The 24,781-nt window shown below is 40.4% G+C and overlaps 1 protein-coding gene across 2 annotated transcripts in view; it reads left to right on the forward strand.

The window, feature by feature from the left end:
- The window catches only part of LOC134343963 (interleukin-6 receptor subunit beta-like), a 104,360-nt gene that overhangs the window by 37,484 nt on the left and 42,095 nt on the right, over positions 1-24,781 (forward strand). For both annotated transcript variants that reach the window (XM_063042941.1, XM_063042942.1), the window contains exons 4-9: positions 3,696-3,995; positions 8,354-8,474; positions 10,236-10,396; positions 14,196-14,353; positions 18,202-18,355; positions 18,857-18,939. In XM_063042941.1, the coding sequence (XP_062899011.1) occupies positions 3,696-3,995; positions 8,354-8,474; positions 10,236-10,396; positions 14,196-14,353; positions 18,202-18,355; positions 18,857-18,939 (977 nt within the window). The remainder of the gene's footprint in view (positions 1-3,695; positions 3,996-8,353; positions 8,475-10,235; positions 10,397-14,195; positions 14,354-18,201; positions 18,356-18,856; positions 18,940-24,781) is intronic.

The following is a 24,781-nucleotide window of genomic DNA, read 5'->3' on the forward strand; positions in this document are numbered from 1 at the left end:
ATCTTTCTTTATATCCTCATTGCATCTCTGTCATGCCGTCCCCTCTGTCATGATGTTGGACTTTTGCATTTTACACTTCCTGGTCTTCCAGAACTCTGTAGGGCTTTTGTCTCATCCTTTCTAATTCTGTCTCAACTCCTCCAAGTTTTATCTTCCTATACAAAATTTTCCTACATTCCTAACATTTAATAAAGTCTGCCTACTGCATGTAACAACAAATACACCGTAGGCAGAAGAAGTGTGTGTCTCTTAGGCAAGGGCTCTATGGGACTTTATAAGTATTGTTGAATCTCAGAAAACAGTCAGTAATATGATGCTTTAAAAGCAAAAATGATGTTCATAACAATGTTACATATTGTATACTACAACTTAAATGGTCATCTTTTTAAAGTTCGACGTAAAATTTATTATCAGAGTACATATGTGGCACTACATACAATCCTGGTATTTCTTTTTCCTGCAGGCATACTCAGCAAATCTATAGAATAGTAACTATAAACAGGATCAATGAAAGAACAAGCAGAGCTTAGAAGATAATAAACTGTGAAAATGCAAATATAAATAAATAACAATAAATGATGAAAGCATGAAATAACAAGATAATCCTTAAAGTGAGATCACTGGTTGTGGGAACATCTCAATAAATGAATGTAGTTATCCTCTTTTGTTCAAAAGCCTGATGGTTGAGGGGTAGTAACTGTTCTTGAATCTGGTGGCGCGAGTCCTGAGACAATTGTACTTTCTACTTGATGGGGGCAACAAGTAAAGAACAGGGTTCTGGGTGGTGAGGATCTTTGATGATGGATGCTGCTTTCCTACGACAGTGTTTCATGTCGACGTGCTCAATGGTTGGGAGGCCTTGACCTGTGACGTACAGGGCTGAATCCACTACGTTTTGCAGGATTTTCCACTCAAAGACATTGGTATTCTCCCACCAGGCCACAATGCAACCAGTCAATGCACTTTCCACTACACATCTATAGAAGTTTGATGCTGAACCTCCACAGACTCCTAAGAAAGTAGAGGTGCTGTTGTGCTTTCTCTGCAGTTACATTTATATGATGGGTCCAGGACAGGTACTCTGAGATAGTGACACCCAGGAATTTAAAGCTACCGGCCCTCTCCAGTGCAAGTTATGAATAAAAGGAACATGGATATGAGGTTGGCTAAAATAATGGGAGGTTATGGTAAATGATTATATTTTTGAACTGGAGGAAGATGAATAGACACAGTGCCTATGGATTTCAATTGTGGCCATTGCTCTTTTAATCTGTGACCAGGACATGGAGGTGTACGCCTCATTTTCTAATATTGAGAATGGCACAAAATTTACCAATATTGCGAGCACTAGGGAGGATAGATAGTAACTTAATATAAGCATGCTGGTGGAATTGGCAGATGCATTTTAGATGAAAGTTAATGTAGAGAAATGTAAGGTGATACATTTTGATAGGAGGAATGAGGAAAGGTAAAATAGAATAGGGTACTGGGTTCAGGAGCAGAGAAATCTGTGGGTTTGTGTGTGCAAATAATTGAAAGGTTAAGAACATGGTTAATGAAGCAAACACATTCCTGACTTTATCAGTAGAGGCACAGAAAATAACTGTGGGAAGCTCTACTAGTCTGGCCTCAGTTGGAATACTGTGCTCAATTCTGGTCAAAATATTACTGGAAGGGTGAGTAAGTGTTTGAATGGTTTCTGTAATGAGGGACAACAATTGCAGAATGCTTGAAAGAGGGTGTTGAGAAGAGAAGACTGAAGGGAGATTTGACAAAGCACAAAATTATGAGGGGTCTGGACAGATTTGGTTATTGGGAAGTTGTTCCTGTAGTAATTCAAGGACGAGAGGTCACAGGTATAAAGTTAATGGAAAGAGAATTAATTGCGATTTGTGATGAAGTGCCCTTTTACACATTCTCTGGTTGGGTTCTGGAATATGTTACACATAGTGGTTCCGTTGTGGCCTTCGAAACAGATCTGGATAAATATATGGAGGCATTTTAGACCATGGAAAAAGAACAAGAGAGTGGATCCTAGGAGTTGCTCTGGTAAAGAAATGATATGGAAATAATATGGCAAATGGACTCATTTTGTGCTATAGTCATTTTATTAAATAGATCTATGATAATAGCACTCTTGTTCAACATCAATCTATCTGTTCATCAAATTTAGCTAGATTGAACTTTGAACTTTGATTAGGCCACTGTTGGAAAGTGGTTTGAATCATCTTGAGGATCTGAAAGGTACATTATAAGTTTAGAAGATTCCTTTCTTGAGATATTGTGTAGAGTTTAAGAGGGAAATGAAACACAAAATAAGTGAGAAAGGAAGTGAAAAAGAATAAGAAAGCAAGTAATAAGGAAGAATGCCGCATTAGAGAGAAAAACACAGGATTAAAAAAGCAGCAGTGAGTTTATACATTAAGTGCGAACAAAGACAAAAGGGTTTGAGCAGTGAAACAAAAATAAAAGTGAAGATAAGTGTCAAGTGGAGGGAGTGCCAAAATTACAGGAATTTTAATCTGCAAGTCTGATCATGATTTGGGAGCAGAATACAACATGATTATGTCCCTTAAATAGAAGTTGATAATATAATTAAGATAAAGGAATTAAAAATTAGAGAAGCCTGTCCATTAATTTATAATATACCCCTTGGTGTTCCATTTAAGTAACTATTCTTCATGGGTAGACATGAAGCCATTCTTACTTCCGGCTGATGTCCACAAATGATTACCTTCTAGAAGAATCTCACTCAATAACAACCATGAAAGTTCAACCCTGGCTGAAATGACCTTCCCATGGACACTAAATGTAGTTGAAACAGAGACACAAGAGACTGCAGATGCTGGAATTTACAGTCTTTTCCCTTATTGTCTGGCTTGAGTTCCTTTTGTCAGCTGAAGCTTATCCTGTTGGCGCTTAGGATCATTTACCTCTTCTTGTGAAAGATTCTACCCTGAATATATTATTGGCAGATTGGGTGGTATCTAACTCTAATTCAAGCCACAGCATCATGAACATCATAAAACTAAACTTTTATTTAGTGTCTTTAATATAATAAGGTGGCTCAGGCCAGTGTATCAGATAACATTTGGCATATGTAAATATCCGACATCCATAAAAAGGAATAGATTTACATTTGCTTAATGTGAAGGAAGAGAAATAGAAACATGGGGGACTTGGAAGTATCTTAAAGGCAGAGGAAGATGTGAACAATAACCTGCACCATCGTGGCTTGGTGTGAGGTAGGATGCGGGTTTGCTCATGAGGCTGGCCAAGAAAGCATAGAGGTAGTGATAGAGGTTTTGGTAGCATTTCAGCTACGGCACGAAATCAGCCGAAGACAGACTCTGTCTCCAATCCAAGCACCAGCAGCAAATACAAATCCTTTACATTTTGAGAAGAAAAAAAACTACTATTACTAGAAAATCTTGCACATATTCCTCAGGTTAGGGCAACATCTGTGCAAAGAGAAAGCGAGTTAACATTTCAGTTTGATGATAATTCATTACAGCTCTTCTGAGGAAAAGTTATCAGTCTGAAATGTTTCCTTCTCCACAGATGCTGCTTGACCTTTCCAATATATTTAACTTGCCTTACAACTTCTTATTTAGAGATTTGAATTCAGTAATGTGATTGATTTGTGAATGCACAGACTTGCTTGACTTTGATACTTTTTTTTTCTAAATGGACAGGTGGATTGCCCTTGCTTTGCCATGTTGTTGATTTGACTTCAAAAGTGATTAAACTACGATCATCTCTATCGCTGACTTGTGCATTGCGACGGGAGTGTATCGAATCATTAGATGCAAACGCAAGTCATATATTCTGGAAACTAAATGATACCAAAATTCCACAAGAACAGTATCATTTTAATGAGACTGTTTCACAAGTGACCTTAAAGTATTTTGATGCAGTGAAAGGCTATTTGACATGTCACATTAATATCAAAGGAGCACCAAATATCCTTCATCGTATTACTATTGAAGCAGGATGTAAGTCGTCTTTTTGTAAGAAGTTTGATATGGGTCAGAGCAAAATGTTCTAAGGGCAACATATTTAACATATCTGAAAATTAATGTGAAAATATTTACTGATCTTCTAACTATCAAAATGGTGTTATGTAGAAAACATAGGAATTCTGAAGTTTCAGTACTTTTATAAGTTACTTTTATAATTTGCTAAACTTATGAAACGGGAGAGGAACAATAAGAGTAGGCATGTTCAAAACCAAGACAATGGACAATAACTGGATTAGCAACAGAAAATGCTGTTGCTCGACAGGCCAACAGTGTTACATGTAACAAGGAAAACTGAGCTAATAGTTGTTGACCTTTCATTGGAACTCCAAACAAAAGACACAAGTGGAAGTACTCTGGAGACTGGAGATACTGGATTCTGGAACAACAGACAATTTGTTGGCAATTTGTTGGCACTTGTGGGGGGGAAATGAATTGTCAACATTTCGAGTCAAAACCCTGCATGAGGCCTTTCAGTGAATTATGTACAAGAACATCTCTGAATATCAACATCCTACAAACCTACGAAGAAAGAAGTTCGACTCAGTTGCCACGCCCCCAGTTTTCGGCTAGGGATTGAAGTGAGGAGGATGTGCGGCCTAGTCAGTTCAAGTACAACCAATTTGTGTTTTTTGTCTTGATGAATCAGTACTTTTCCATGTTAAGCAGCACTTGGAGGAGGCACTGAGGGTGGCAGGAGAACAGAATGTACTCTGGGTGGGACACTTCAATGTCCATCACCAAGAGTGGCTTGGTAGTACCACCACAGGCTGAGCTGGTGGGGTCCTACTGGACACAGCTACTAGACTGGGGCTACAGCAGGTGGTGAGGGAAAAACACATCTGACCTCGTTCTCACCAAACTGCCTGCCACAGAAGCATCTGACCACGACAGCATTGATAGAAGTGACTACGGCACAGTATTTGAGGGGACTAAATCCCGTCTCCACATTGAAGAAACTACCACTGGGCTAAATGGGATAGACTTAGAACTGATCTAACAGCCCAAGACTGGGCATCTATGAGGTGCTGTGTGCCATCATCAGCAGAATTGTACTCAACTATAATCTGTAACCTCATGGCCCGGCACACCCCCACTCTAACATTACCACCAGGCCAGGGGATCAACCCTGGTTCAATGAAGCCAAGCACAACGCCAAGCATACCTCAACCTGAGGTGTCACCCCGGTGAAACCATAATACAGGATTATTTGCATGCCAGACACCATAATCTGCAAGTAATAGACAAAGCTAAGTTGTCCCACACTAATGGATAAGATCTAAGTTCTGTAGTCCTGGTGGACAACTCACTAGGGGAGGAGGCTCCACAAATATCTCCAGCCTCAATGACAGGGGGGCCCAGCACACCTGTGCAAAAGATAAGACCGAGGCATTTGCACCAATCTTCAGTCAGAAGTGCCGAGTAGATGATCCAGCTCGGCCTCCTCCAGAAGTACCCAGCATCCTGGATGTCAGTATGCAGCCAATCCGATTCGCCCCATGTCATATCAAGAAATGGCTGAAAGCACTGGATTCTGCAAAGCCTATGGGCCCAGACAAGACCCTGGCAATAATCCTGAAGACTTGTGCTCCAGAACTTGCCATGCCACTAGCCATGCCACAATACAACACTGGCATCTACCTGGCAATGTGGAAAATTGCCCAGGTATGTCCTGCACACAAGAAACAGGACAAGTCCAACCCAGCCAATTACCACCCTATCAGCCTACTCTCAGTCATCAGCAAAGTAATAGAAGGGCCATCAACAGTGCTATCATGCAGCATCTACTCGGCAATTACCTGCTAACGGATGCCCAGTTTGGGTTCCGTCAAGGCCGCTCAGCTCCTGACCTCATCACCTCCTTGGTCCAAACATGGACCAAAGAGCTAAATACCAGAGGTGGGGTGAGAGTGATAGCCCTCGACATCAAGGCAGCATTTGACCGAGTATGGCATCAAGTTGCCCAAGCTAAAGTGGAGTCAATGGGAATTAGGGGGAGAACCCTCCGCTGGTTGGAATCATACCTGACACAAAGGGAGATGGTTGTGGTGGTTGGAGGTCAATCACCTAATACTCAGCACATCACTGCATGATCGCAGATGACTGCACAATGTTCTGCACCATTTGTGACTCCTCAGATAGTGAAGCAGTTCATACCCAAGTGCAGCAGGACTTGGACAATATCCAGACTTGGGCTGACAAGTGGTAAATAACATTTGAGTCACACAAGTGCCAGGCAATGACCATCTCCAACAAGAGAGGCTCTAACCATTGTCCTTTGACATTCAGTGGCATCACCATCATTGAATCCCCTACTATCAACATCTTGGGGGTTACCATTGACAGGAAACTGAACTGGTCCAGCTATATAAACACTGTGGCTACCAGAGCAGGTCAAAGGCTGGGAATGCTGCCCTGAAGCCTGTAACTCATCTCCTGACTCCCCAAATCCTGTCCACCATCTGCAAGGCTCAGGTCAGGAGTGTAATGGAATACTCACCACTTGCCTGGATGAGTGCAGCTCCATCAACACTCAAGAAGTTTGACACCATCCAGTACAAGGCAGCCCACTGGATTGGTACCCCTTCCACAAGTATCCAGTCCCTCCACCATCGATAAACAGTTGCAGCAGTGTGTACTATCTACAAGACGCACTGCAACAACGCAACAAAGTTCCTAAGGCAGCACCTTCCAGACCCACGACCACCACCATCTAGAAGGAGGAGAACAATAGATACCTGGGAACACCACCACTTGGAAATCCCCCTCCACGTCACTCATCATCCTAACTTGGAAACATATCACTGTTCATTCATTGTCGCTGGGTCGAAATCATGGAATTCCTTCCCTAACAGCACTGTGGGTGTACCTACACCTCAGGGGCTGCAGCAGTTCATGAAGGCAGCTCATTGCCACCTTCTCAAGGGTACCTAGGGACGGGCAATAAATTCTGGCTTAGCTGGTGATGCACTATCAATAACTCCAAAAGACTGGAAGTAGAGTAAATACTGAAAGGCTCTTATTAGCAGTAAAATGTGACCTCCAGCATGCTGAGTATCTGCCCCTGGACTGAGAGGATGAGCAATGGCGCAGTCGCCTTTATTCAGGGGTCTGTGGGAGGAGCCTCAGGGGCAGTCAGAAGAGGGGCGTGTCCAGACAGGTAACCCAGTTACAACATATATATATGGTTTACCACAGCTGGCAATGCCCACATCCTATAAATGAATGAATAAAAAAAAAATCATTGTTCCTATAAACAAATCTTGTTTTATGAGGAGAATATCCCATCTTTTTCTGCAGTCAAGGGAGAATGTGCAATATGAGTAACAATTCAAACAGTGATTAGAGCTTTTTGTCTATCAGTGGACATAGTTCCATTTATCTGGATGTAAAACAGATGTTGTGCATTAGAGATTGAGTTCTGGTTCAGCTTATTAAAATGTAGAAAAAGTATCTGGAATGAATGCCCTGGAATTTTTTTTGGCAGTTAAACTAAGCAGCAGTTCATTGGCTTTCAATCTCTGGGAGGCTAGGTCAAAACGTTTTATGCTGAATGCCAGTTATTTTCCATTTCAAATAGAAACAAACAGCAATTCCTTGGAGAAACTGAATGTGCACTGTAGGTGTAATGTCTACTGATGCTTGCTCGAAAGCTTGTTACAAAAAAGGGGAATCCCAGAAGTCGCATGGCTAAGAGAGATTAAAATGGCTTCATCCAGATTTTTATTTTCTCATGTTCAGTACTGAGACCTAAACACACAGGATGATGTGTGCAAAGTCAGGACGATTGTGATGAGGTGAGGAATCTCAGTATTCATCCAGAATATACAGTAAGCTCTGTATGCCACACATGAAATGCTGGAGGAATTCAGCAGGTCAGGCAGCATCTACTGAGGGGAATAAATAGTTGACATTTCGAGCTGAGACCCTTCATCAGGACCTCACCCAAAACATTGACTGTTTATTTTCCTCTATAGATGCTGCCTGACCTACTGAGATCCCCCAGCATTTTGTGTGTGTTACTCTGGATTTCCAGCCTCTGCAGAGTCTCTTGTCCACAGACTCACTGGACTTAACTTTCATAATGACAATATAAGCAAAACATGTTTTAGTGTTTTGAACAGACTCTTTTGAGACATCCCATTTTTAATACACTAAACTATTAAGAAGTTGCTCTTCCTTCTAACATGAATATCAGTTATTCATCTGAAATGGATCGCAAAGATTTAATGCCTGAATTAATAAGAAATTTTGTGCAGTGTAGCTGTCAGATCTGCATTTCCCAATGTGTGGCTTGTTTAGTGTGACATTTCTGTTGCAATACTTTTTTTCAGTGCCTCCTGAGAAGCCAAAAAATATTTCTTGTGTTTCCTACTGGGAGAAAAACTTTACTTGTTTCTGGGATCAAGGATATGAAACATATCTAGAGACTAATTTCACATTAGTTCGAATAATGTAAGTAACAAACGTGACACATTTTACTTGATATCTGCCTTTTGGTCACTTACTATATCACAAAAAATGTAATTTTGATTGGACTTAAGCATTATAATTTGGCTACTTTAAAGTATAATGTTTGTTTGTCATTTTGGGCATGTGATTGGTATTGGGAAAGTGTCTATAAAGTCTGCTGATCTGGACATATCTCTTCAACACACACAAAATGCAGGAGGAACTCAACAGGTCAGGCAGCATCCAGGGTAAATAGTACAATCAATGGTTCTGGCCGAGACCCTTCAGCATTTTCTGTGTATTGCTTGCATGTCCAGCATCTGTAGATTTTCTCTTGTTTGTGATTGGACATCTCTCATTCTTTGCTGGGACATTATTTGGGGCCATGTCTGAACAGGCTAATGTTACTGGGTGCATTATCATATGCTGATGTAAGAATACCACCTCATAGACTCATAGAGCACAACAGCACAGAAACAGACCTTTTGGCCCATCTATTCTGTGCTGTATTGTTCTGTCTAGTCCTATCAACCAGCACCTGGACCATGGCCCTCCATAGTCCACCATCCCTCCCCTCCCAGGTTCTCCTTAAAATTTCACCTTTCATCCTTAATCTAAGACTTCTAGATCAAGTTTCACCCAACCTCAGCTGAAAAACCTTTCTTGCATGAACCACAGCTATACCCCTCATAATGTTGTATACTTCTATCACATCTCTTTTCATTTTCCTATGTGCCAGGGAATAAAGTCCTAACCTAGAGTCGTAGTGTCATAGATCATAGATCACTACTTGGGTGTCATAGAACATAGAGCACTACATAGTTTCATAGAACATAGATCACCACATAGTGTCATAGATCACTACTTAGTGTTATAGAATATAGATCACTACATAGTGTTATAGAATATAGATCACTACATAGTGTCATAGAACATAGATCACTACTTGGGTGTCATAGAACATAGATCACCACATAGTGTCATAGATCACTACCTAGTGTCATAGATCACTACATAGTATGATAGAGCACCACACAGCATCATAGAGCACTACATAGTGTCATAGAGCACCACATAGCATCATAGAGCACTACATAGTGTCACAGAGCACTACAACATAGAAACAGACCCTTTGGTGCATCTTGTCCTTGCCCTACTATTATTCCGCCTGGTCCCATTGACCTACACCTGCACCATAGTAATCCATATCCCTCCCATCCACGTACCTATCCAAATTTCCCTTCAATGTTGAAATCAAACCCACATCCACCACTTCCACTGGCAACTTATTTCACACTCTCATCATCCTCTGAGTGAAGCAGATCCCCCTCATATTCCCCTTAAACACTTCACCTTTTATTCTTAACCTATGACCTCACCTGACCTCAGTAGAAAAAGGCAGCTAGCATTTACCCTTTCTAAAGCCCTGATAATTTTGTATACCTTTATCAAATCTCCTCTCATTCTCCTATGCTCCAGGGAATAAAGTCCAAATTGTTTCTTGAACTTCTATTATCCACACTCAATTATGAATCTGGGAGCTTTGTTATAATGAAGCCGAGGAAGACTGGAAAATGGACATGCCACTATGGTGCAGATGTACAGTACTTCTGATATGAACTGTACTAATTGCACCTGTTTGGCACAGATGCGATAAGATCAGCTTCAAGAAATCCTCTTGTTAACATGTATATAGTAAATGGCAAAAAATAATTTTTTTTTCTTACTATTTTAGTAGTACTTGTTTTTTTATTTGTTTTACAGAGAACATTCTGGAAATAGTACCTGTGTTAGTCCAAGGAAGAATACGTGCTCCTTTATTTTCCCGAATATGTATATTGTAGACTGCAAGGTTATTGTTATGGCGGAGAATGCTCTCGGCAAAGCTTGGTCTGATCCTTTGGACGTGAAGATTGATCAGATTTGTAAATATTACTAACTCAAAAAGTAACTTATATAGTACGGTAACTGCCACGGCTAAGTATAAACTTTTTGGCACATAATAAGGAGAAAAAAGTAATGAACAGTTGAGAACAAGAAATTTTTTTATCGTACACCTACTTTGTAACTGAGAAGATAAAAGATTTGGAGAGATTTAAGATTAATCAAACTAAACAAAACCACTTAGAAGACATAAAATTACTCAGGAATATTTGGATAAATTCCATAAATTTTAAAAAGATTTTACCGTATCTTATACCTAGTCCTTTGCAGTTACTCTCCGAACTCAAATGAACAGAGAAACTTTCTGTGCTTGGCCAATTGTGGAGGTTCTTCATAAGTGTTTCAGAATTGTCCCAGATATGTGCTCCCATTGATCTCCACGGGGATTCAGGGTGAGGGAAAATATGGAATAAAAGACATGATGAATTGACTGCAATGACAGGAGATCCATGTTATTATGGTAATCCTAAAGATGCAGACCAGCAGGATTGCAGTGAAATCTTAGCAGGTATGTGTGGAATTGTTAGCATTTTATGGAAGACTGCCAACAATTCCTCAAACAATCTGGGTCAATGTTTAAGAAAGATCAACCTAAATCCCACAACTCTTGGTAGATAGAGATGTGAAATGTGTTTAGTTTTGAGTTCACAGAGTGCCAAGATAGGATGCAGAATCTTCAATGCACAACAGCATAGACTCACATTGAGCAACTGGTTTTAGATAAGTTTAGTTCTGTATGAATCAAATTGAGAGTACAGGACCAAAAGATGTCAGGGTAATTCTGCAAAGTAGTGTAAGTACTCATGGCAACTTTATACCGTGCTCATAGTGATCACAGCTCTTTGCCATTATCCACATATGTTGATGCAGGAAACACATTCGAGTGAGCACCTCATTGCAGCAAAGGAAAGTTTAATAAAATATTGAACCTGTAGTTAACATCAATCTCACATGTCAAAAAGCAATGTTGGTCTAACCCCAGCAGAGTACAATGGAGTATGAAGCCAATGGCAAAACTTGAGAAAGTAGGAGTTCAATAAAAAGCCTTTGAAGTATATTTCAAGATGAGAAATCTCAGTCTTTGGTCATGAATTGTCAGTAATGTCTTTATGAAAATCCTAATTTTTCTTTGGATGAACCGTACATCTTTGGAAGAGACTAGAAATTCATTGTGATAAGTATCCACGTTTTCTTAATATTCTTGGTCACTGCACGTATGATTTTAACTATGTAGAATACAGAATAAATATTTGAAGTATTGATTCAGGAGAAGATGCCAGCAGTGAGTTTTCATAATCTGCATGATTGTTGCTGTTATGCCCAGCATTTTATTAAATATGCATTCGTTCATCATTGCTGGGTGAAAGACTTGAGGCCCTCTCTCTGACAGCTCTCTGTGAGTGCTTTCAACGTATGGATTGCAATCTCCTATTTCAGCAGTGCCATGAAGTATGGTCCCCAGCCTTACCTGACATCCATGTCCTGATAGCAAATAAATACACATTCATTATATATACCACTCAGTCAATGAACATCAATAGGATGAATATTACTACAGCATTCATAGAACTTAGATCATAGAACAGTACAGCACAGGAACAGCGTCCTCAGTCCACAATATTATGCCGTTCTGATTAAATTAGTAATCAACCTAACTAATCCACTCTGCCTAAAGAACGTTCATATCCTTCCATTTTCCTCACATTCATGTAGCTATCTAAGTGTCTCTTGAAAGTCCATAATGTATCTGCCTCTAGAAAGTCCATAATGTATCTGCCTCTACCCCCTCTCTGGGCAGTATATTCCAGGCACCCTGTATTAAGAATTTGCCCCTCACGTCTCCTTTGAATTTACCCCCTCTCACCTTAAGGGCACGTCCTCTGGATTTCAACCAGAAAAAAAGATACTGTGGGTCTATTCTACCTCTGCCTCTTGTTATCTTATAAACCTCCATCAGATCTTCCCTCAGCTTCTGCCACTCCATAGAAACAACTCAAGTTTGTCCATCCTCTTGTTATAGTAGATGACCTCTAACCCAAGCATCATCATGGACCCTCTTCTGCATCTTCTCCGAAGCCTTGACGTCCTTCCTATAATGGGGCGACTGGAACTCGTCACAGACCTCCAGCTGGAACAAATCCCTTCGACCACAACCCTCTGTCTTCTATGGGCAAGACAGTTCTGAATCTGTACAGCCAGTTCACCATGGATTGTAATTTTCTGGATGAGGGACTTTGTCAAATGTCTTACTAAAATGCATGTAAACAACATCCATAGCTTTACCTTCATCATTCACCCTCGTCACCTCATTAAAAAAACACACTCAGGTCAATTTTAAAGTTCTCATCCTTTTGAAATACTCTTTCATATTACCCCTTCAACATTTGTAACCTTTTCTCACCCAAAGTGCTTCATGATCACCGTATTCCTTCAAATGTAGCCACTGCTGGAGATTGTGCCTTCAACTGCCAAGCCCTAAACTGACGGAACTCTCCCTAAACATATCCATCTCCTTGTCCTTGGTCAGAACATCAGACACATGTTATATAATACCATGCAGCTCCTGTCAAACTTTTTTAGGGATGTTTTATGATGTTAAAGTTGCACTCTGAATGCAAAATGTCTCAAACAACTTAAACACTGAAGGTTGCGACAGCTACAACTTCTAAAAGCAAGGACAGCAGTTGTATGCAAACACATCATTCAAAGTCTCATTGCAGGGAGACCGCTTTGCTGAACATCTACGCTCTGTCCGCCAGAGAAAGCAGGATCTCCCAGTGGCCACACATTTTAATTCCACATCCCATTCCCATTCTGACATGTCTATCCACGGCCTCCTCTACTGTAAAGATGAAGCCACACTCAGGTTGGAGGAACAACACCTTATATTCCGTATGGGTAGCCTCCAACCTGATGGCATGAACATTGACTTCTCTAACTTCCGCTAGGCCCCACCTCCCCCTCGTACCCCATCTGTTACTCTTTTTTATGCACACATTCTTTCTCTCACTCTCCTTTTTCTCCCTCTGTCCCTCTGAATATACCTCTTGCCCATCCTCTGGGTCACCCCCCCCTTGTCTTTCTTCCCGGACCTCCTGTCCCATGATCCTCTCGTATCCCCTTTTGCCTATCACCTGTCCAGCTCTCGGCTCTATCCCTCCCCCTCCTGTCTTCTCCTATCATTTTGCATCTCCCCCTCCCCCTCCAGCTTTCAAATCCCTTACTCACTCTTCCTTCAGTTAGTCCTGACGAAGGGTCTCGGCCTGAAACGTCGACTGCGCCTCTTCCTATAGATGCTGCCTGGCCTGCTGCGTTCACCAGCAACTTTGATGTGTGTTGCTTGCATCCTTTTATTATTAGTGGGTGACAGACTTGAACTCTAACAGCACTGTGTGAGTGCTTTCATCAAATGGATCCTATTCCCTAGTTTCACAAGAGCCACTAAATATGGATCCTAGCCTTACCATGGAATCTGCATCCTGACTTTAAATAAACACATATTATACTATTTATTGAGTCAATCATTGTTCATAGGATGAATACTACTACAGCAATTATGTTTCAATGTCGCTGTACTGTTCATTTAGTTAAGGATGGTTGATTTAGTTAAATTATCCCTTTGTTGAGCTGTGCTAAGATAGCCATTGCTTCCCAGCAAAAACAAACATTTGAATTTGACTAATTTAACACAGAGGAATGCAGAGTAAACTCTTAGTTTATTGTTTTGCAATTTGTGTAAGTGCAAATAAAATTGATCAACTGTTACTTTGTTCAATGCAGCCAGAACCGGTCCACCTCAGAATGTAATTGTCCAGTCTGTGCGAGGCCAAGGTATATCACTACTTGTAACCTGGCAAAAACCCACGGAGGTGATGCCATTTGTCCACTTACTTTATAACATCCAATACCAACTGGCTGGCTCAAACGACTGGATTCAGGTACATGGTCAGTTTAATCAACTGTAAGCTCTTCTTTTGAAGTACAAAGCATTTTCTGGGCTTCTGTTGTGGAAGACCCCCATATATTCTGGGTAATAACATCAAGTCATTGGTATTTCTAATGAATGGAGGTCCCTGTCTTAACAGCAACAGCTGTCAGTAGTATATTTATTCACATTAAGACTATTTTTTAAAAAACTGTTCCCTCCATTCAAGATTATAGAGCATAGATCTGATAGAACTGGTCTTCCTAAAATGATCTCTTAACCTTGAATAGTAGCACAAGTTCCAATTTTGCTTCTTCATAACATCACAGCTTCGAAGCACCCAACGTACATTATCTACATTAATTGAACATTCTGTTTCTCTGATAGAAAATTACCATCTAACCACTAATAAATTCGGGACAATATATTGTACCACATTATAGTGCATCTTGATAACCACAGAAAGAGTTTAACATAGGGTCGAATATTTATTTCACAGTTAAAATTGGTGAAGCAGAATACCTGGTCATCATTACATTGTTGTTTGTGAAAGCTTGAAAATTAGCTACATTGCTTCCTAAATTGTTTTCAGACATCCTAATTACATAGAAACATAGAAAACATAGAAAATAGGTGCAGGAGTAGGCCATTTGGCCCTTCGAGCCTGCACTGCCATTTATTATGATCATGGCTGATCATCCAACTCAGAACCCTGCACCAGCCTTCCCTCCATATCCCCTGATCCCCTTAGCCACAAGGGCCATATCTAACTCCCTCTTAAATATAGCCAATGAACTGGCCTCAACTGTTTCCTGTAGCAGAGAATTCCACAGATTCACCACTCACAACATGATCCCCATCCAGGAAATTGACCAGAGGCATGGCATTTGCAGAGCCTGCAGCAGTGTCAAGGACCCCTTCCGTCCATCCCATAATCTCTTTGACCTCCTGTCGTTAGGCTATGGTACCGCAGTATAAAAACAAGGTCTGTCAGGCGGGTAACAGCCTCTTCCTCCAGGCTGTGAGACGTCTGAACACCCTGCTACCACCTAGTACTCATTATTTATGACAGCGCCAGTAGTATATTGCACTGTTGCATATTTAACTATATATCACATATGCACTTTATGTCAACTTGTACTTCTAGAGAATATTTTTAAATTAGTGATAATCAAACCACCCTGTCTGACACCAACAACCGTTCCACAGTCAAAGTCATTTAGATTACATTTCTTCCCCATTCTGATGTTTGGTCTGAACAACAAATGAACCTCTAGACCAAGGGTTCCTAACCTGGGGTCCACTGACTCCCTTGCTAAATGGTATTGGTCCAGGGCATAAAAGAGGTTGACAACCCCTGCTCTAGACCATGTCTGCATACTTTTATTCATTGAGTTGCTGCCACATGATTGGCTGTTTAGCTATTTCCACGAATGAACTGGTGTACCCAATTAAGTGGCCACTGGGTGTATGTACTCTGCTTTGCATTTTGGTTGTTTTGTTTAGCTCTATACATGTGCACAGTTGAATGAAAATGAACTTGAACTTAAATAGCGAAGTTTGACTGCAAAGTTTTTTTCATAGTAGTAGTTATTCCATGCAAGGTGCACATAAATTCTGAAACAGGCTGCCTCGTCTAATGGGCAGCCATTGTCTTTATTACCTCAAGCAAGTGATTCAGGCAGGTATGTTAAAAGGCATTTGGATAGGAACATGAATTTTAAAAAAAGGTCTAGATGCATATGGACCAAACATGGGAAAAGGAACTAGCTTGGATAGGCATCTTGGTTGACATGCACTGTTTGGGCCAAATGGCCTCTTTTTGTGTTCTGTGGCTTATAGTTTCTGCTGTATTCCTTTTGGACTTCAGGTCCTCAATGCCATTCTGGATCCATCTTCCTACTTTAAGTAGTCATAGACTACAAGTTCCCAGGTATCAATAGGCCAGTTGCATTGTAGGCAGTGGTGAATTCCATAGTTGAAGTTTGCCTTCATCAAGAGTGTCTCCTAGGATATAGAAGTAGTCTACATTTTCCAGGCTTTTCTTGTAAACCTTCATTGCTGGATGGCTGTGTGGTGTATTGAGTGAAGGTAGGTAGAAGGCCTGTGCTTGCAGATATTGAGTGCAAGGCATATCTTCAATGCTTCAATGGAAACATTGCCAATATCTTGCAGCTCAGCCTCCGAATATCTAAGCTGTCTGCAAAAAGATGACATGGTAGCATAGTGGTTAATGCAACTCTTTACAACTCCACCGATCAGGGTTCAATTCCTGCCACTGTCTGTAAGGAGTTTGCAGGCTCTCCCCATGACCATGTGGGTTTTCTCCACGTGCTCTAGTTTTCTCCCACATTCCAAAAAGACGGACGGGTGGGGTTAATAAATCATGGGCATGCTATTTCGGCACTGGAAGTGTGGTGAGGCTTGTGGACTGCCCTCAGAACATATGTCATGCTTTGATGTTTCAATGTACACATGACAAATAAAGCTAATCTCTCCTTTCTCTGTGGTTCAAGAACTGAGGTTTGGGTGACCATGGTGATAAGCAATGATCTAAGTGACCTGGTCGGTAAGTGAATTGAAGCAGTTAGATGGTGAGAACATTGAGAAAAGTCCATATACAAATAACGTAGGCATTATGAAATGCAGAGCTGGCAGATATCCCTCCTAGGTCAGGCTGGTCGTGTCCCCTGCTTCTAGAGGAAACATTGGGAAAGAAGGAAAAACAAACAGCAAGCTGAGTGAATGTTACAGATGGACAACTGATACAGACAGGAATCAAGTTACCAGAAGTTTAGAGTTCAGCATTAAGTCTAAAAGGCTGCAAGTTATTCAAACTAAGATGAGGTGCTGTTCCTCAGATTTGTTTTGGACTTTATTGTAACAGTGCAGGAGGCCACAGACGGATATGGCAGAGTGGGAGTGGGATGGTGAACTAAAGTGACAGGCACCAGGAGGCTCAGGATCACAGTAAGTTCTTAGTGTTTGTTTAGACCTTGTTTGCATGGCCTTGTTAACTTGTCAGTCAGGAGTATTTACATGGCTGGCCTGAAAAGACAGCTCTAGGACTGATTTAAGTGTGTTTGTGTCAAGGACAGAGTCATGGTTGAGGAAGACGTCAAGGTGTTGCTTCCAGCAGCTGTTGTTAACCATTTCTGGAACTCCGTGGAACGAGACCATAGGTCAAATAACCTCTGCTTGGGCTTCCAGTCGGGTACAGGTTTTGACTATAACCGGCATTTTGATGTCAAGCTCTGCCATCTTTTTCAGGGATGATACCTGGGCATGTCTAGTCTGCTGGTACCACCAGACTAGATATGCCCAGGTATCATCCCTGAAGAAGACGGCAGAGTTTGCCATTGAAATGTTGGTTATAATCAATACCTGTACCCGGCTGGAAGCCCGAGAAGAGTTTATTCGCCATATACGCCGGGAAAACATTAGATCCTTTTCGGGACCAAAGGTGTTTGATCCATGCATGGCTCTTACACTGCTGAGAAACCTGTACATACAATGGCTGTCGGTAGGTTGCTGAATGTCCTGCACTCTCTCCATCCAACCTCTATTCTTTAGGTGACATGTTTTCTTCTGGATCTTTGCTTTTACCTTTTTCTTAAGAATGGCTTTGGCTTCCAATCCAGGAACACCTTACGTTTATGTTAATCAGCTCCTTCACCTCTGTACCTGCTTATCAAACCATTCCTGATTCTTTATTTAACTATATTATCCAAATAGATAATTAAAGATTAGGTGCATGGTTACTTTTAGAAATTTATAAGTATTTGACATTTTGTTCATATGAATATCACATTTGAACAATGTATTGTAAAATTTAATTTTATAACAATTATATTTTCTTAGGTAACAGAAAAAGAAGAAATTGTTAATAATTCATTTGTAATTCAGAACCTCAACCCCTTCACTAATTATACTGTTGCTGTGCGATGCATTGGTAAAGAACAGACCATATGGAGTGGATGGAGTAACAAAGGAACTGGATTAACTTCTGAAGCTAGTATGTAACAAAACCTCGATAGGCTCATTTATTAACTGGGGATAACAATGTCATAACATTTTAATACGAAGCACAGGAATGGTCTTGTCAGTGGAGTCAACAATCAACCACTGACAAATGAAACTCTGTAAGCATGCTTACTTTCTTTTCCAACGTTTGATCTTGATATTGTGAGCAAAAAGTTGAATTGTAACAAAAGTAATTTGTTCTCTACTTTCCAAATCTCTTCATAATTTCTTTACCCCTCTGTACCCTTCCTGATCTGAAAGATTAACTTTTTAACTCAACAGTCTTGTGGAAATGCAGAATAAATTTAAAAAATATTAAAGAGAAAGATAGGAGATTAAGAAAGGTATAATTTCTTAGTAACTACCTAGTGCTGAAGGTCTGAATTGAAATAGTTTTGTCTTTCTGTGAAATATAGAAAAAGTGATTGATTGAGTTCAAATAACCCATTGTAGGTCCTAATTTATTTATTTTTTTTCCCTCCTGTACTTCCAGAACCATTGGCAGCACCAGAACTATGGAGGCAAATCAAAAATCATGATTCTCAGGGGATTAGAGAAGTACATCTTCACTGGAAGGTAACTTGCTATGTCGACTGTACCTCTTCCTAGAGATGCTGCCTGGCCTGCTGCGTTCACCAGCAACTTTGATGTGTGTTGCTATGTTTAAGTTGGCTATTTGCTTGAAAGAGAAATTAGGATGAATAAATAGATATAAGCCAATGGAAAAAATTCATTAATTTTGATTCAGATTTCTAGCCATTCCTTACCTTTTCTGAATAGTGTCCAACTCTTCCCCTCTAGACTACTCGCCAATGGAATCTGACTGATTACCAAACTATAAAAGGCCAACCTGAGATGTTCACTGTAGCTGCCTACACAAATGCTGCCAGACCAGTTACTTTCCACCATGTTTTGTTTTATCACACTTTTTAAATATTCCACCCCACCCCCTTCTCCATTTCCCATTGTACATTCTCAAATAACGTCACTATTTCTGAAACACCTGTTTTCTCAGCCAAAGAGATCTTTCAGCCATAGCAGATGAGGCTCCTGATTTTCACCCTATTTTCTATACATGACCCTGAGCCCTCCTTCCCCAGCGAATGTATTCGCTAGACCATTGTCATCTATTTCTGTTGCCTTCACTGCAATCCCTTTAACTAGTACATCTCCCCTTCCCCTGCCCACAAGAAAATGAAGCTTAGGGTTGATTTTGGTGACATATGCAGTATGTACTTCGATACTAAATTTATTTTGAACTTTGAACTTTGAAAGAAACTGTACCACAATCATTTATTTTATTGTTTACACTAGTTAGCCAAACCCAATTCTGAACTCCCTGACATTCACTAGTTCAATTGTCCATCTATACCTGCTCTGACTTATTTATCCCTTTGTTTTCTGCATTGTTCTGGTGAAGCTCAATGTAAATTTAACAATTCACACCAGAACATTCTTCTGGGTTCTTTGTGTTGGTCAGGGCATAATGTTGGAACATAGAACATAGAATATTATAGCACAGTACAGGTCCTTCAGCCCACAATGTTGTGCTGACCTTTTAACCTACTCTAAAATCAGTCTAACCCTTTCCTCCCACATTGCCCTCCATTTTTTTAATCATCCATGTGCCTATCTATGAGTTTCTTAAATGCTCCTGAAGTATCTTCCTCTACCTCCACTCCTACCAAGATTTTCCACGCACTCAACACTCTCCATGTGAAGAACCTACCTCTGACATCCCCCTATACTTCCCTCCAATCACCTTAAAATTACGCCCCCTTTTACGAGCCATTTCCACTCTGGCTATCCGCTCTATCTGGAGCACCTCTATCAAGTCTCCTCTCATCTCCTTCACTCCAAAGAGATAAACTAGCTCAACCTACCTTCATAAGACATATCCTCTGATCAAGGCAGTATCCTGGTAAATCTAATATTGTCTTAAGTAGTTCCAAATCTTAACCATAGATAATTTCCTTTCAAACAACTAATCTAGTGATAATAGTGATTCTGTGGATAGCTGGATTGTTTTTCTACATCCTGTATTGATCTTTCAATGCACTGAGAGCGGTAAGCATTAAGGAGTTGGGTGCTTACTGTTCTGGTTAACAACAGATGGTGCAATCCGGGTCATATTACGATCGAGGAATGTGTTTGTAGACCGGATATTGAACTTTTTACTGTTGGACTTCGGCCATGTTCCACCGAGATACAACACTGGGCGGCACGGGAGGTCGTCCCTGTCTGTGGCCATCGAACTTGCAGCTCCTCCCGTGGAGGATCAGACACCCTGAGCCAATAGATTGGTCCTGGACTTATTCTCCATCTGGCATAGTTTTCATCTTGTTGTTTGATTGTTTGTGGTTTTTGTACTGCTATATTTATGCTCTATTCTTGGTTGGTGCGGCTGTAATGAAACCCAATTTCCCTCGGGGTCAATAAATGATATCTATCTATCTATCTATCTATCTTCCACTACACTTCTATGTAAATGGAACCTGATTTCTTTCTCATGTCTACAAACTTAGCTCTCTATATAGATAGATTTAGCTAGGATGCTTAAGACTTTTGCACAGTGCAGCTGCCTCAAAAAAAAACCAAATAAATTTCATGGCATGTCAGTGTCTCTATTGTGGAATGAGAATGGGAAGGGGGCAGGGAGAGGAGAATCATGATAGGGACAAGGGGAAGGGAGAGGAAGGGAGTGGGAAGCACCAGAGAGACATTCCTGAATAATCAATAAACCAACTGTTTGGAATCAAATGACCTTGGCAGGTGTCTCAGTCTGGCAGATAACTCCGTAGGCTATTGCTCTGTTATAATGAAGCCCAACGCAACTTGGGGAACTGTATGTTATCTTTAGTTTGCCTTTTAGGTTCTGTATTGCAATCTACTATGACTTGATTTCCCCGTTTGTATTGGTCATCCATCTGTGCTATTGCCTCAGCTTGTTTGTTGCTTCCCTCCCCACTTCGTGGAGGACATGCCCAGCCCAAGTTGCTGAGCAATTTGTCTCTGTCTGCATTTTGCACCTCCTATGAAAGTAGGAGATTTGTCTTTGTTCGTTTATCTAAGTTCTTGATCTCAAACTGCTCCTTTTCACTCACTGACCAGATCACCTTGTTCACACATCTTCTCATCGGTCACCCCATTTTTACCTTGTCAGAGACTTCCACTCATCCCCACCCTCCCTGTAGCATGACGAGCTTAACTTGTCCCCTTCCCTGTTCTGACAACAATTCTTCAATATGAGAAGTTAACTCTGTTTCTCTTCCCACAGATGTAACCTGGCCTATTGAGTATTTCAAGCATTTTCTGTTAGATTTTTAACGTGCATTTAAAAAAAATCACTAAGTTCACCAGTTGCCTGGTGTAGTCTGTTGCTTGTAATATGAATCACAGCAATGTCAAACAGGGCCAGACCTTGAGACACACTAAACATTCTGCTATAATTTCAGGTGCAATTTAAGTTAACTGATAATGAATTGAATATAACAATCTTACTTACCACTTGCCCAGCAGCCATTTTTTAATTTTAATTAAAATGCTCTATTTAAGTTAGGAAAGGCTCAAAAAAATTGAAATTCTATCCTTAGATTTGGAGAGTTTGCAAAGGTTCACGCTTCCCAATTGAACTCCATTATTAAGTTTTGTGGTGCAGCAAAGGACAGCCAGCAGTGTGGGCAACAGGACAATCCTGTCAATGGCTTAGGTCCATGCCAACACTAGACCAGAGATAGGAGAAAGTCTGGGTGTAAGTTCTGGTGCTGGAAAAAAGATGTCCAACACCATGGTATGAAAGAGCTGATGTAGCAAAAGTCTTTTATTTTTACAAAAATTATTCATTTCCTTGCCCAATAGCCTACAGTGATGATGGACTTGATTTTTATTTTAGATTCATCATATAGAAAATGTTTATAAAACTCCTTAAAGCAATTTAAGAATGTCTTTTATGTATTGAAAATATGCTCACTACTGATTGAGTATACAAATAGAAGATGGCCGGCCCAGTAATCACTTCGAAACTTGAACTCATTGGCTTGATTTCTTAAATTTGATGCTGTAATTGGGTTGTGTCCATAGATTCCAGGCATGCCCTTCCCATGAGCTGTTTTCAATTAAACAAGCAGATCATTTGCAGCTGTTTAGTTTCTCTGCTGCCCTCCCCCACCATGTGAACACTTAAGGTTTGCAGTTTTCAGCCCATTGTCATGGTCTGAGCATAGTTAGCAAACTTTTGTCTTTAAGTTGGTTGACTACTTTTTACTTAGTGGCTAAGATTCCTGTTATTGGTAAAGTTCAACTAAAGTTCAATTTAAATGGGAAAAATAAATTAACATTGTATTTGGTACATAATTACAGCTGACTTTCGAAACATTTGTGTTGATTTATGCAATTTCAGTGACAAAAGTTGTATTCTTCTGAGAAATTTTTGCTTCTAAGTTGTGCAAGCAAAAGGGTTCATAGGAAATATAGACTGAGTCACATTCTGGAAAGGCTCAGCAGTCAAGGAGGAGAATATAATCTTTTTTCTTAATTATTACATCGGCTGAACAAAATGGGATTATAGAAGTGCAGAAATGGAATTATGGAAATGTAGACCACGGAAAATGTCCCTTTCAGCCCATCTTATCAGTGCTGACCATGATGCTGGACTATGCTAATATTATTGGCCCATATTATGTCCAAATCTGTCCATATATTCCCTATGTAAGTAGCTGCCCAAATGCTTTTAACTGTTGTAACCGTATCTGCCTCTACCATGTCTGCTGCAGCTTGTTCAAAATATTCACCACCCTCTATGTGAAATCCTTACATCCCCAGATCTCTGCTAACTTTCTTCTTAGCATGCTGACTCTGAACTTTGACCATCGTTTAAATGCTTTTCACAAATCTGATCTTGTTTCCCTCCCTCAACGGTTGCCCTTGTTTACCTCTCGTACTCTGCAGATCCCATGTCACATGATCAAAATCCACCTTTAGGACCCTAACTCAAGTATCAGCATTATCTTTTTCTGTGATGACTCTGAAGCTTAGCATCCTATTATTACTGTTCCCAAAAGGTTTCTTGACAGACTCTGATCACTTGTCCATCCTCATTCCCTATGATGTCAAGTACAGCCCCATCCCTAGTAGGGCACTCTAAATGCTGCTGTAGAAGATTCTCTTGAACGTAGTTAAGAACTCAAAGTCACTTCAACTAGGGTAATACCAGTCAACATTACAGAAGTTTTTGTTGAAGTATATGGCAGATTATAGATCAATTGGAACCTTGGGTCAAGAAATGGCAGATGAAGTTTAATCTGGAGAATTGTGAAGTGGTCATTTTGGGAGGTCAAATGCAAGAGGAAAGTAAATAACAGGATGTATAGTAGCATTGATGTACAGAAAAATCTTGTTGTACAAGTCCACAGTTCCTTGAAAGTGGGAATGCAAATTGATCGGGTGGCAAAGAATGTGAATGATGTGCTTGCCTTGAGTCTAAAAGTTGAGAAGAATATAAAACCTGGGTTAGGCAAACTTTGGAGTATTCTGTGGATACAGGAGTATGGAAACATTACAGGAAAGATGTGGAGGCTTTGGAGCGAATGCAGAAGAGGATCGTCAGGATGCTGCTTGTATTGGAGGTTATTATAAAAAAGGAAAGTTTAGATGAACTTTGATTGTTTTCACTGGAACATAGGAGGCTGGGCAACCTGATAGAAGTGTATGAAACTATAAGAGACATAGACAAGGTAGATAGTTAGAATAGTTTTTCCCAGGATGGCTTTGTCAAGTATAATAGAGCATTAGTTTATGGTGAGAGAGAGAGAAGGTTTAATGGAGACTTATGGAGCAAGTTTCTTTACACAGAGAATGGTGGGTACTTGAAACATGCCACCAGGGGAAGTGGTGGAAAAGATACAAAAGCACCATTTATGAAGCATTTAGTCGGTTAGATGGAAAGGCAAGGATTAGAAGAATGTGTACTTTGTGCAGGCAGATGATACTGTTTTACAATGGAATCATGTTTGAAGGAAACATTATAGGCTGAACGGCCTATTCCTGTGCAGCACTGTTCTATGTTCTAAATTAAAATCCTCCACTACTCTGGCACTATTGCACTTACGTTCCTCTGTGTTCCACTCCTTAATTTCATGAGGCAGAGTTTACCTGGACAGTTAAGGGTTAAGTTTGCTGTGTACGTTATGTGTACAAGGTTTTTTCTGATATATGTACAACATCGCCATTTGTCTGTGGAGGAATAAAACGTACATTAGAAGTAATTACACTTGTGTCGATTTTTGTCGACACACCTACATACTTACATATGCATTCTTCTAATTCCCACTGGTTATTGGGAGGCCTGTAGTCTAATCCCAGTCAGGTGACCGCTCCATTTTTATTCTTAATTTCTATCCATATTGCCTCATTAGATGAT

Source organism: Mobula hypostoma, chromosome 3, assembly GCF_963921235.1.
Source record: "Mobula hypostoma chromosome 3, sMobHyp1.1, whole genome shotgun sequence".
Taxonomy (NCBI): domain Eukaryota; kingdom Metazoa; phylum Chordata; class Chondrichthyes; order Myliobatiformes; family Myliobatidae; genus Mobula; species Mobula hypostoma.